We start from the raw sequence: 14,054 nt of genomic DNA, 5'->3' as shown, positions 1-14,054 counted from the left end.
GTCGCAGGACGATAGTAAATTTTCCTCCCCACTTCGTTTGTTTCGGTAAAGGTGGGGACCATCCCCACTATACACGATTGATCACATATCTATACATAATTTTGAATGATATATATTTTGTATTTATATATCTTTTTATATTGATATTTTATATTTTCTTAAATTACATAATATTGAATTAATTCTAAACTATTCTTATCTTTTATCTTATTAATAAATAAATGCTAAAACATTTAATAATTTTATAGCAAATTAATTATTTGATGATATTTATTTAAGATTATTAACTATAAAGTTCAAAATTTTATAAATGATAAATATATTTTAAAAAATATAAACTATATTTTATATTTATAGTTAATAGATAAAATATCTGTAACATTGAATTCATTCCCGCTTAAATAAAACGCGGTACTTCCGTTTAAATATGGCTATTCGTTTGCACATGAATCACGATTTATCCAAAGAAAAACAAAAGGTATTACATTTAATGCCATGTAAAATTTATGGTGATGAATTTGCAAATGTTTCCTCTTATTTTACACCTTATATTCATAAAATGGATAACGAACGTAAGTTCATTAAATTTGAATCTACAGTCAATAAATATATATGTTTATATATATATTTTTCACAGAAAATATTATTTTAATTATATTAACATAAAATATTTATATATGATTATACAGGATAAAATATAAGATATAAAAATAATTAAAATAAAGATCTTTCTACATAGATTATAATTCTTCATTTCGTGGATATCCACTTCAAGGAAAAAAGATAACAATACCTTTTGGATATAAAGGTATTATATTTTTTGAACGCAAAAAAACAGACATAGAAAATATAGAACGTAATTTATATTTAACGGGAACATTTTCACATTTTACTTATTGGAATTATGATAAATTACCATCTAAAAATGATGCTTTAAGAGCTGCAATAGATTGGATTGATATCGCTGAAGCAGTAAGTTATTTTATGTAAATAAAAAATAAAAGTTTTTTTTATAATTATAAAATATAATGAATGTTTAATTAAAATATGTTTCTTTCTTAGCTACATTCTACAGAATCATAACTGAAAACAAATTTAACATAATATAAAGAATTCTTATATATTTAATGAATTATAAAAATTATTCTATTTTAATGTATAGATAAAAATAAATATTTTATATATTTTGTATATGTTGTAGTTTATTAATCATATTTTATACCATGAGCATATATTTTTGTCATAACAGATATTTTATTATCCCTTATTAATAGATAAATATCGCAAATGATTTAGTTTAAGTAGGAAAGCTGTTTCAGAAATGTGCAGTCTTTTATAAGATAAATAGTAAATTTATAATTTATTTCATTATCTTTATAAATATATAAAAATTGCAATGAAGATGAAAGCATTTGCTATTTTTTGTTAACACTAAAGGTTTTTTTTTATTACATACATATACTACTTAGTATAATATATCATAGTATTTTTAATACTGTTCATAATGACATCAAAGAAATAGATTATGATTTATAACATAATAATCAATATAATATTCTTTGTTAAAGTTAATATGACATTCATACATAGTTGTTTTTTTATGATCAATTTGTATAAAATTTATATAAAATGTTTTTGCAAATCATTTAATATATAATATATATTGGCAGTTTTAAAATAAATGTTTGCAAGAAATACATGCATAATTCCTACAAGGGATTTTTTTATACATGCATATATATATAACAATGGCAGTGTTACACATGAAAATTTTTTAAAATAAACAATAATTAATATTTAAAAATTAGAAATATTCGCAATATCAAATATTTATATCAAAAGATTTTAAATAAAGTTTTGCAATAAAATATATATTATAAAATTATTCTTAGAATTATAAAATTCTAAACGAAAATTATTACTATAGAAATAAAATTTTTTTTAATAAAATTATTTGATTATTATTTACTTTGGTATACAAGTAATAAATCATTATAAAATGTGTTTTTATTATTAAGGATCATTTGATTAACCTACACAATCTATTTACAATCATATTTCTAATACCCAGCTAATCTAAAAATAGGTCCATCATATATCACTTCACTTCATTTTAGCAAAAGCACCCTAATGTTTATTTATAAAATTAAAAAGTAAATAATATCTTGTTTTCCTATAAAAAAAATTGATTACATCATTTTCTCTAAAATTTTATAAAAAACTATTTAAGAAAAAAAAAATATTCTTATATCTATTATTATACTGTATCTTAGCCTCTTCTATAATTATTAAAACTAGATGTACATAATAAATAATCTGTAATTCTTTCTACTATTGCACGGTTTTCATTTTGTACCCTGATTTTTAAGTATTATTTTTTAACATATTTAAAATTAAATATATTAGAAATTTAAATAATAAAGAATATTTAATAATAAATATAAAAACTTATTTTAGATATTTTTAAATTAAATATTATATCTTAAACATTTTTTTTCTTCAATTCAATATTAAAAAAAAAAAAAAAAAAAAAAAAAAAAAATAAATCAAACAACAAAGTTTTATTATTATTGTAATAAATGCTAACAAAAAAGTATTCATTATATTAAATTGTATTAAATGTGATTATATTAAATATTTTTTTAAATCTGTGCGTTTTAGAGATTATGTAAAAATTTCAATGTTCATATATAATATTGATTATGAAAATGTGCCTAATTCATTTGCTTGTTCTTGATGATATTTATTCTGATCTTGTTGTTGTTTAATAAATGCACTCAATCTGTTAAGTAAAAATTGTTTATCATGACCTTCTAGTACTAATTGATTTTTTAAAACTGTTACCATATGTTTGTTTGCTATCGATACAGCATAATAATAATATAAAAATAAAGTAAGAATAACAAAAGCTGGTACACCAAATCCAGCAGTACTAAGAAAATATAAGATAGATTGAAGCCAATCAGGAAATTCTGCAAATGTCACAATTAATAATGACCATACAGACCTAAAATCTCTAAATGGTCCACAAGATTTTGATGGTAGAATTTCTGCAATAGAATAACCAACTGGTATTGTAGATAAAATAAAAGAAATTAATAAAACCAACATAAAAAATGCATTTAATTTACTTGCTCTATAAACTTTACTTGATGGAATACTGTTTACCAAACATGCAAACTTTTTTATATAAAATAACAAAAAAGTACCAATTATTGCAACTAATGGTAATAAAGGTGCAAAAAAGAAACCAAGCCAACAAACAGTTTGTAAATAAACAACATCTAAGACATGCTTAGATAAATCAAATTCTTGTTCTCCGAAGAAACGTAATATTTTGTTTTCTGTATGTTTAGCTATTAGTGATCTAGGAAAATTGACAAAAAATGTCATGAAAAATTGAAGAGAAAGATCAGTGATATAGAGTTTGAAGAATTGTTGTCCTACAAATGTTTCCCAACATAATGGTCGCCTATTAGCAGTATTAGTACACTCATTATCCATTACTTCTGTTACAATTAATCTATAAAATGATGTGAGTAAAACAATCAAAGAAGAAAGTCGTAAAAAAACAGTTCGGAGAAGAGTTATGTTTATAACAAATGAAGGACTATAATTTTCTAAAGAAACTAAATATCGAAATAAAAATGGTATTGCAAGATTTAAAGCAACAATACATATATATGGAAGAAACTCGAAAAATAAGTGAGCAATTCTATTTAAAGATAAATACTGTAAGTCATATGTTTGATTGATTTGTGTTGAAATTTGATCGAAAGAAAATTCAAATATATAATAAATAAACATACCACATCCACATAATACTGTTAAAACTATTAAATTAATAAATAAACGCATAAAAAACAATTTTGTTGTTTCTTCTCTTGTTCGATTTTGTCTTTCTTCTTCTAATCTTTCAGCTTCTAAAAATGCTTTCATTTCATTATATAATGCTTTATGTTTTACTGTTGCAGATTTTTCATTATGTATACAATAATCCCAACCACCAAAAATTAAATTACAATATTGATAAAATTGGCCTTCATTTTCAATTACCCTCTGTTTGAAACTTTTAGCAGCTGATTTAACAATAGCTATTAAACTAAGAATAAATATACCAATAGTAGCAGAAATATAAGATAATGGTAAATTAAAAAATATGCCAGAAGTATCATAAGATATATGACTATATACACCATAAAATAATAAAGTGTATTCCAAGATACCAATGTCTGTTATGCTATTACTCTCTTGAGTTATATTCTGATATAATTCTGAACAGCAAGATATACTATTGCTATTGTTAGAATTTATGCACAATTCTTCTTCTGGTATATCCAATAATATTGTAGGTAATATAATAAATGAAAACATAATTGTAAATAAAAGTACATTAAGATACATTAACCATTTGATAAATAAAAAGTATGCAACTATTCCCATGCCAAAATTTCCACCAATTGTTTTAAGACTATCATTCCATAATTCCATTTTTGAATATGTTTCCTTCATTCTAATACGAAATTGTTGCCAAGCTTTTCTTCGTTGCCATTTTAATTGTTCAAAACCTTGTAATCTTAATTTTGTAGCACTCTGAAATATACATACAAATATATAATTTTTAATAAATTGTTTTTTGTTTATTAATATTATCATAAATATACTTGTAATTGATTTTTCAATTGTATTTTTTGTGCCATGCATACAGGCATAGCTTTAATTTGCATAATTTCTTCCCAAGTACGTTCTTCATTGGATAAATTTTCAGATAAATCTGGTAACATAGAAACTGCTGCATCATGAATATTTGTTGACATACGTCTTGATGTTGTTGTACCACGAGATCTTGTACTAGTACGTCTTCTTAATGTTGTTTTTGTATCATTACGTATTCGTTTGCCAGTTGCTATACAAAATATAAAATATATAATACTTTCTATTATATATACATTTTATTATTATTACTTACCGACACGAGACTTTTTACTTGGAAGTAAAGTTGCAATATGAGAAGGATCTCTTTGTAATGCTTGTTGTAAATCTGCTTCAATAGCTGCAGGATAACTTTCTTGATAAAATTCAGCACCAGCTTCTTCCCAACCTTGTCCTCTATCACAAGCACGTTTTTTTCGTTCTCCTCCTGACATTTTCTTTTTATAAATAATTATAATATATATATATATATATATATATATATATGGAATTTCCTTCAAGACCTTAGATAAAAAAATAAAATAAAAATTATTTATTTATCCTTTATTAGAATACTTAGAATACTTGACATTTCTCAATTTATTATAAAAATATTTACAAATAATTTTTATTACTTTTATATACTTAGTTATTAGTTATGATATATTTTTATAAATAAATTATAATTTTTAAACAAACTATATTAAAATACAATGTTAATAATAAGATATATATACATTCGATTATAAATACCTAATTATCATAAATATCTAAGATGAATCAATCAATCAAGTATCTTGTAAATGTGTCATTGCTTAATAGGAGATATTATTTTTTTATGGTGATAAACAACAATATTCATGGAAAAAATAACACTTTTAACAGACAAAACACTGAACTTTATAACTTATCATTATATGACACATACATAGAGTGTGTTGTAAACTGTGACGTAAGCTGCGCGAGAGATATTTAAATATTATATTAAATCAAACCAAAATTAAATTTAATATTCCAATGTAATAAAATTTCCGATTTTTCCAAATGAATAAAATAAAATAAATATAATGATTTAATTGAAAAACGTAGATCAACATTTTGTTTTCTCATATATTTAAACTCTTGTAATTTATAAACGATTTATGGAACAGTCATGAACTATAAGGAATGTAGAAGGTATTACTCAAATCGCGAATAAAAAAAATTTAAATTTAAATTTAAATTGTAATTAAATAAATTTAAATTGTCTTTCTTTTTTATATATTTTCATATCTATAATAAAAATATTTAATTCTTTTTAATTGCAGATTAATTAATTGATAAAAAATCAAATTAAATTTAATAATTATAATATATACGTATATATTTGATAAATATTATACAATTAAATAATTTAAACAATAAATTTTTTTTTCTTACATATTACATTGTATAGATTAATTTCAACATATTCACTATCTTTTCTTCATTATACAAAAAAATGCATATTTACAAAATTCAAACATAGCCAAAATTAATATTCAGAACACAAGAAAGTCTTATAAAATAGGATACAATGATTACTTTAATTCATATAAGAGTAAATTATTTATGTTTCTATGAATAATATCAATGTTTCTTATTTATTTTTTAGTTTAGAATTAATATTTGCATTTTATAACTTATATAATGTTTAAAAACAATGTTAGATATATAAATTTTAAGCATTTGTTATATAGAAATTCATTGATATTAATTATTATGCTCTGTGATGTAAATATCTTTTACTATTACATTCATAATAAATACATTACACAAAATATTTTAATATTGTCGTCCTCCTTGGCCTCCACGATTATATCCGCCACGTTGATAATTATCTATTCCTTGATTCCATCCTCCTTGAACTCTACCTCCTCTTCCTCGACCACTGGAACCTCCTCTTTGATATTGTTGTCCACTTTTATATTCGGATTGAGATGTAGGTCCTATATTACCTGGATTACAGTATCGATGACCATATCCTAAATATTAAAATACTTTATAGTTTTAAGAAACAAACAACTTTTTTAATCAAATTCATTTATAAAGTTTAAAATTTTGCAATTTTCATATTTTTATTAAATTTATTGATTTTAGATTCGTTTTATTAGATCCATTACCTCCATCTCTATTATCTCCACTATAACTATTATTTCCACTAGTTCCAAATCCACCTCCATATCCTCCTTGACCTCCTCCATATCCTCCTCCTTGACCTCCTCCATATCCTCCTCCTTGTCCTGCTCCATACCCTCCTCCATACCCTCCTCCATACCCTCCTCCTTGTCCTCCATACCCTCCTCCCTGTCCTCCATACCCTCCTCCTTGTCCTCCATACCCTCCTCCATAACCACCTCCTTGTTTTCCTCCTTGTCCACCATATCCACCACTATTAGGAGCAAAATTTGAACTTTGATGTCCACTATCTCCATGACCACTATATGAATTTCTATCATTGATATAAGTAGCATTAGAATTTTGAAAATTGCCTCTTCCACGACCACCGCCTCTATTGCCTCCACTTCCTCTATTTCCACTAAAATAATATTTATAAAATGCATATATTTTCATCTTTTTGAATTAAATCATTTAAAATTTAAAATTATATTTCTTAATTTTTACCAACCTAGTTGAAGGTCCTGGTACCCTATCTTTTTGCCAAGGTGGCATTTCAGGTGGTGGTGGTTCTTGTTCATATGGTCTTCCACCTCTATCTGGTACTTCTCCTATAATAACTTTATTAATTTCACTTTGAGTATTTTTTCTAACACTTGCATTGCTTGTTTTTTCCATTAATGCAATATCATCTCTTGCTGCTAATAAATCAGCAATTGTAATGTCTGGTTCTGCATTTAAAAATTTTCTAGTTTCTTCATAACGTCTATTTAATTCAGCCTCTTGAGCTTTAACTCTATCTGACCACTATTTTAAAAATAAAATTTAAAAATAAAAATCATATTTTATAAAAACAATTTTATTTTAAAATTTAACATATACTTACTAGGAAAGATTGCACCGTTACATCAAGTCTTTTGAGCAACATATCACGGCGCACTCTATACTCATCATGTAATTCTTGTTGTATATGTTGAAGGTCTTTCCAATCTGCTTCTGAGAATTCATGAGTAATTAATGGTTGTCCTACAAGTTCAGAAGGAGCTATTTTTAATACTTCAGTCAATTTATTCTCCAGTCTTGTAAAAAGCTTTTCTGAAGTAATATCATTTGGTGGTTTTTCAAAATTTAAAGCTATTAACATATCTTTAAGATCCTTAGCAGTATCACTCTCTTCCTATAAAAAATATATTCAAACTTATTTTAATAAAATTATGATATAGTTTAAATATTTTGATCCTACCTTAATGATGAAAACTTACAACAACAACAGCAGTGGAATTTAAATTTTTATGTTTTTTGAATTCTAATAATCTACAAGTTTTTAATTCTGCTCCCAAAAAATCTAATAAGATATATCTATCTTGTTCAGTTGTCAATCTTGTATTAACATTACCAGTCATTAATCTCTCATTCATACATCCTAATTCCTTAAGAAAACAGCTTAATTCTAATAAGAAAGAACTAGAATCATCTGGTGATACTATTGCATGAATAGTTTCATCCATATCATTTAGTAATGCAATCTCATCTGCTAACCATGCTACAAGTTTTGTAAATTCTGGTGATTTTGGACCTTGTTTTAAAGCTTCTTTGAATTTATTAGGTTCTATCAATTGACCATTATACCTATATAATAAAAAATTATATTAAATGATAAAGTTAAAAATAAAAATGTCAAATATATTGATAATTTTTTTCATTTTATTAAAATTACATAAAATTATATAAAAAAAAATTTCTTTTAAATATTATATATGCTTAAATTTTAACCTAATAGCTATCATGATTTATATTTTGGAAATCATAAAAAGAAATACGTATAAATTTCATAATATTAAATATAATCCCGAAGTAAAATTTTTTTTTAATATTCCTTATAAAAAAAGTTTATATTCACACATAAAAAAGAAACAATATTATATTCAATATTATAACCTCCAATTACTTACCCAAGTTTTTCTATTCTTTCCAATAATTTAAGTTCCATTTTGACAAAATCTTTAATGAAATAAAATAAATAATTGTTATTAAAATATAAAATATTTTAATAAAATAAAAATAATCCGTACTTACAATAAAAATATCAATAAATTACACACAATACTTTCCTTTGCCGTATACGCTGTCAATGTCACCAAATTTTTTAATTTAGGGTATATAAGAAAGAATAAATAGATGTCGTATAAGTAATAATATATATAACGTATACTTTGTTTTTGCTTATTTGGTTTGCGATAATTAAAATTCCGGTAAATTTTCTACTTTTGCCAATTCAAATTATTTGCAGAAAAGCGAAATATTATCTTTGAACTGTTAGAAATAATCAAAAATATTTTAATTGAAAAATATTTTTTAAAGTAATTATATATATTGTAAATACATTTTATAAATAATTTTAGATAATAAAAAATATATATTTAATTTTATAAAATAATTAAATTATAAATTACAATATAATCGAGAGAGAGAGAGAGAGAGAGAGAGAGAGACTTCAATAATATTAAAATACAAAATTTATGTTTTTATTTTAAAATAGAATATAATCTTAAAGTAAAAAAAGAATTAATATATTAAAAAAATCGAATATTAAAAAAATAAAATAGTGTAATAAGATAAATGTAATTTGATACAATTTTATTTTGTAACAAAAAAAAAAATGTTTTGAAATTATAATTTAGAATAAGTAACTGTAAAATACAAAATAAAATATTTTAATAAATTTTATAAATTCAATATTGCCATAAATTTTTTACATATTTCATTAAAATAAAATAATTGTATAGTATATTCGGAAATTTATTCATATATGTAAGTATTTTTACAAGTCATGATACAATAATCCTAATTAATGACTATTTCGTATATATTCAAAATGTTTTCATACGTAATAATTTAATTATTTTTAAATTTGCATTCTTTTTACGCGATTATTCTTGTACATATTAAAATGCAGTCTTGTCTTTGGAGATGGAATATTTGACTAAAAATCCTAAAACATATAATTATTCTTATTTCAGTCGATTTATTTTTCTTAAATTATTTTATTTTCATTCAAATCCTGATTTTAAAAAAATAGATTAAATTTTGGATGTTAACATTAGATAACCTATAGTTCATATTAGATTTTATAGATACATACCATCGTTTTATAAAGATGTAAATTAAAATAAATTGGTAATGTACAAGAATATAGAATATTTCATCTTAATTCTAAATTTCACTTAACTTTTATTCCAATCATTATTGACATTTTTTTATATTTATAATTTATTATTTTTTAATTTATTATCTTTACATTATACATATTGCAAACACTATTAAAAGATCTACAAAGGGAAATGATAAATAAAGTTACACTATAATTATAAAAGTAAAAATATGTAGATTTTTAGTGTATTATATAAAGTATACTTACAAAGTTAATTTTTAGGTATGCATAATGAACATTATACATACAATTAATATATACAAATATTTTAATTTGTTAACAACTCCAAAATAATCATGACAAATATTGTTCTTAACTTTAACTTAGGAACAATCATTGCCATTTGTATCTAATAATTTATTAATACTGGCATATTTTTAAATCTTAATAACTTTCATTCATATTGCCAGTAACTTTACATTTATACTTGAAATATTTTACATTATTATTATTTATACATAATTAATAAATCATGACAATATGACAATGTTTCATTTTAATAAACACTATTGAATTTTACACCTGTATTTAAGTACATGGATATAATAAAAAAAATTATAAAATCATATTAAACAATTATTAAACAAACTAATGAATTTATTTATAAATTTTGATCAAAAAATACAATTAAATATTTCATTAATATCTCTGGCATAAAATATTAATTCAATTGTTAAGATCTAAAACCAATATATTGATATAATTTAAACTTTTATATTTATAGTTTTAAAAATCAAAAATTTTCATATTATGTATTTTTTAAATGTTTTTTAATAAAAATCTTTATACCGCATTTTGATTTATTTGTAAATTTCATATAAATTTAGTAATATAAAAAAGTATATATATATATCTAATAATGCACATCAGAATCAAACTTACATAATTCTATTTGACTGGCAAATTGTACATTCAACTTTTATGTATAGATATAAATATTACTCTAGTAATATACATTTAAATTTATTTCCAATGGTGCTTTGGCAAATATATTTTCATAGCACCATAAAAAGTGCAATTTCATTGTGAAGCATTTAATTTTAGCTAATCTTTGTACTACTTCAATCTATTTATACTTCAACTATGAAATGCAAATATAAATCTTGTATAAAATTTTAATAATAGTTTCAAATAAACGAAATTTTGCTAATTATAATAAATAAAAAATTTTTGTTTGCAATTTTTTAATATTATTCTAAATATTCAGTACTACAAAAGACAGTAGCATAATTCAGTCGTTTATCAAAATGAAATTAATGAAATTTTGTATTATTTTTTGACTGATAAATCAGATGATAAAACTTTTATTCTTACAATTTGTACATCAATCTAATGATCATTCTAAAGTGAAATTTTGAATCTCATACAAATAATTAGTTATCTATATTTCCTTCATAGAAGGATTCACATTTTTCTAACAAACGTAGAACTGGATTTATGTTATAAGGAAACAAAGCTTTTGAGACTAATCTATCAATTGCTAAACGAAGTCTTATCAATATTGTCATGGTATCATCTAGTTCTCTTCCACAACAAGAAACAAATTCTGTCCAATTTCTTTTAACATATTTTAAAAATCGCAATAAGTATAATAAGAAACAAGTCTCATTACTAACAAGTAAATCTAATAAGACATCTGGATCATGTGATACAGCATGTATAAATTGTATAAAAGTTAAAGTTGGACTAAGCATATGACCAAGATCATTTTGTGGAGGTCCTCTATAAAATAAACCAACAGCTACATCTAAACAACATACCATGCCTTCAATCAAAAAATCATCTTGATCATGAAACATTTGTACAACCCACTGTGATAAAGGCATTTCAGGATGAAATGGCATTAAAGTTTTAACGCACTGATCAAGTTGTCGTAAAACTTCTCTAATACTTCTTTCAATAACTGCCATATCAGCATCAAGATCTTCTGCTTCAGAACCCAAAGAAGAGTCACTAGAATCGCTACGTGTCTCTTTAACAGTCACAGCAACACTTTTTAAAACTAAAAGTATTATCTTTTGAAGAAGGGGGCGATCACCTTCACCAGAACCTCCTCCAAATCTTCCAGAACCATATCTATATGGCAGAGCATCCAGTAATCTCCAATCTTTAACAGCTCTTACAATCAAATGTGCAAGAGAACAAGGTTCATCTGGCAATACATCTTGTAGTGCCAAAGTACTTCCATAACACAATACTTCATTAAATAATCCAAGAAGATGTCTCCAAATTACACCAGGAACATTGGCATTTAAAAGTACAACAAGGTTGTCTAATTGAGAATAAAAAAGTTTGGTATCAATAACAGATAAGTTGGCTTTAACAGAAATAATAGATTCCCATAAATCAAGGAATGTAATAACAGCTGATTCATGTTGAGGTGTATATGAACTTAAAATAGCATCAAATTTTGATACTAATATAGTCCATTTAGATTCTAATGCTTTGACACACATTGCTTTTACTGGTGTACTGTCAAAACTTTCTGCATCTGAAATTGATATTGTATTACAATTTGATGGTGATACTATATTGTCTGTGTCCTCAAAAGGATGAATACTGCAGTCCTTGTGTTCCACAACTCTTTTCACAACATCCAATGTAAATAGCATTTGGCTTGGAGAATGAGTATTCACTAAAGATTGCGTTAATCTTTCTAACCATGCTGTGTCAATATTTTCTTTTGTTATAATAAAAAATGATGCAAGAACTCTGCTAGCCGCAAATGATATAAATTTATTTGTTGTACATGATAGGTCGATTATTTGATCTATAATGCTATGCTCGTTTCGCGCCAGCGCATCACAAACATCTACAACTCTTCTGCACATAACACCTCTAATGTTTTGTTTAATGGCTAAATCAAATAAAAGCTGTAAAGCACTTATGAATTCCAAAGTTTGATCAGGTTCCCATTCTGATAATAATGAAGATCTGAAAGTACCATCTGCAGCTTCCACTGTTGCACTAGTAAATGGTTTACGCAAACTACTTTCTGGTATATTACATAAGCATTGTGCCAATAGACTATTTTGTAATTGCTCAATATCTGATAATGTATCTTTTTCAATTTCATTGTTTTCAATACGTTGTTTTTTCTTTGCTGGCTCCTCCATTGTGTTATTAGGAGGACAATAATAAAAATGTAGCCATTTAGAAATATAGCCAACATCAGCTTATTATATATACAAAAATCATAAATATATCAGTAAATACAATATACCTATATTGACAAAATAAAAGATAATAAAGTAAATTTATTTAACATACTAACTATTCAAATCATATTTTATTTTATTATATTCTATTCTTTTTAAAAATATGAAAAAAAATTTGTAAATACAAAATAGAACTGTTATTGAATGATAGATAATTTAAATGTTGTTTATTAAAGAATTTTTTATGAATTGCTATAATAATATCAAAATAAAAAGAGAAAATAATATTAAAACTTACGGAAGTTATTGATTTCTATTTTCAGTATTCTTTTAAAGTTACACCGTATTCTACTATTTTAACAGTGTAAATATATTATTGTTTGTGCTCGAAGAATTTCTTTTGACTAGGAAGTGACAGAGCACTCGACAACTTTGCTCTGTTGCCACGTATACGTGCTACCGAGTAAAAATAAGAAATACGGATTTATATTGTTTAGTCGTAAATGTATTCCAATTAAACAGTTCATATCTCACGTCGAGTGGTAAAATGTTAACTCGATAATGCATAAGACACGAATTCTTCGTGTTTATTACGCATTTTTCGGATGGCATCATGCAGAGCTGCGTAACACAGTAGCTCCTCCTCGCACATTCCACAATGTACTGAGTACGAATTATTATAATTACTTGAATAATAGCTTCTAAATTACTATTAAACCTTATCAAATATTCTTTAAATATCTTTTTAAAAATTTTTCTTAATAAAAGTAACCAAAATCAAAAAGTCGTATAATAAATATACGAGATGATCGGCAACTCTGCATCGATTGCAGCGCTCAAAAATTTATATACATTCT

At 23.9% G+C, this 14,054-nt stretch overlaps 4 protein-coding genes across 4 annotated transcripts; 1 reads left to right on the top strand and 3 right to left on the bottom strand.

Moving 5' to 3' along the window:
- The first annotated feature begins 397 nt into the window (after positions 1-397).
- On the top strand, positions 398-1,172 carry LOC726711 (ribonuclease H2 subunit C). Its single transcript, XM_001122434.5, has 3 exons — positions 398-572; positions 740-972; positions 1,063-1,172. The coding sequence occupies exons 1-3, from the start codon at positions 428-430 to the stop codon at positions 1,081-1,083; spliced, it is 399 nt and encodes a 132-aa protein (XP_001122434.2). The 5' UTR covers positions 398-427; the 3' UTR covers positions 1,084-1,172.
- Positions 1,173-2,609: 1,437 nt separating this feature from the next.
- Positions 2,610-5,814, bottom strand: LOC412005 (transmembrane channel-like protein 7). The gene is made up of 4 exons (XM_395471.6): positions 5,446-5,814; positions 4,970-5,216; positions 4,665-4,906; positions 2,610-4,593 (listed from the first exon to the last, which is right to left on the bottom strand). Exons 2-4 carry the CDS (start codon positions 5,145-5,147, stop codon positions 2,701-2,703), a joined length of 2,313 nt encoding a protein of 770 aa, XP_395471.3. The 5' UTR covers positions 5,148-5,216; positions 5,446-5,814; the 3' UTR covers positions 2,610-2,700.
- A 223-nt stretch (positions 5,815-6,037) lies between these two features.
- LOC726679 (protein FAM98B) lies at positions 6,038-9,083 on the bottom strand. Its single transcript, XM_001122401.5, has 7 exons — positions 8,905-9,083; positions 8,781-8,829; positions 8,091-8,457; positions 7,715-8,005; positions 7,340-7,635; positions 6,834-7,249; positions 6,038-6,695 (listed from the first exon to the last, which is right to left on the bottom strand). The coding sequence occupies exons 2-7, from the start codon at positions 8,816-8,818 to the stop codon at positions 6,496-6,498; spliced, it is 1,608 nt and encodes a 535-aa protein (XP_001122401.3). The 5' UTR covers positions 8,819-8,829; positions 8,905-9,083; the 3' UTR covers positions 6,038-6,495.
- Positions 9,084-10,289: 1,206 nt separating this feature from the next.
- Positions 10,290-13,970, bottom strand: LOC552365 (protein lines). The gene is made up of 2 exons (XM_003250732.4): positions 13,496-13,970; positions 10,290-13,262 (listed from the first exon to the last, which is right to left on the bottom strand). The coding sequence occupies exon 2, from the start codon at positions 13,153-13,155 to the stop codon at positions 11,413-11,415; it is 1,743 nt and encodes a 580-aa protein (XP_003250780.1). The 5' UTR covers positions 13,156-13,262; positions 13,496-13,970; the 3' UTR covers positions 10,290-11,412.
- Between the last annotated feature and the right edge of the window lie 84 nt (positions 13,971-14,054).

The sequence above is a fragment of the Apis mellifera genome, linkage group LG2 (assembly GCF_003254395.2).
Source record: "Apis mellifera strain DH4 linkage group LG2, Amel_HAv3.1, whole genome shotgun sequence".
Lineage (NCBI taxonomy): Eukaryota > Metazoa > Arthropoda > Insecta > Hymenoptera > Apidae > Apis > Apis mellifera.
The sequence above is the reverse complement of the archived record's forward strand: the minus strand, read 5'-3'. Positions and strand labels throughout refer to the sequence as shown.

Coding starts and splice junctions, on each gene's coding strand:
- LOC412005 (XM_395471.6), bottom strand. CDS start 5,147: ATGTCAGGAGGAGAACGAAAAAAACGTGCTTGTGATAGAGGACAAGGT. Junction 4,907..4,969: donor AAGTAAAAAGTCTCGTGTCG/GTAAGTAATAAT, acceptor TATTTTGTATAG/CAACTGGCAAACGAATACGT. Junction 4,594..4,664: donor AATTGAAAAATCAATTACAA/GTATATTTATGA, acceptor TGTATATTTCAG/AGTGCTACAAAATTAAGATT.
- LOC552365 (XM_003250732.4), bottom strand. CDS start 13,155: ATGGAGGAGCCAGCAAAGAAAAAACAACGTATTGAAAACAATGAAATT.
- LOC726679 (XM_001122401.5), bottom strand. CDS start 8,818: ATGGAACTTAAATTATTGGAAAGAATAGAAAAACTTGG. Junction 8,458..8,780: donor GAAAGAATAGAAAAACTTGG/GTAAGTAATTGG, acceptor TTTATTATATAG/GTATAATGGTCAATTGATAG. Junction 6,696..6,833: donor TGGAGATAATAGAGATGGAG/GTAATGGATCTA, acceptor TTTAATATTTAG/GATATGGTCATCGATACTGT.
- LOC726711 (XM_001122434.5), top strand. CDS start 428: ATGGCTATTCGTTTGCACATGAATCACGATTTATCCAAAGAAAAACAA. Junction 573..739: donor TCATAAAATGGATAACGAAC/GTAAGTTCATTA, acceptor CTTTCTACATAG/ATTATAATTCTTCATTTCGT. Junction 973..1,062: donor GGATTGATATCGCTGAAGCA/GTAAGTTATTTT, acceptor TTTCTTTCTTAG/CTACATTCTACAGAATCATA.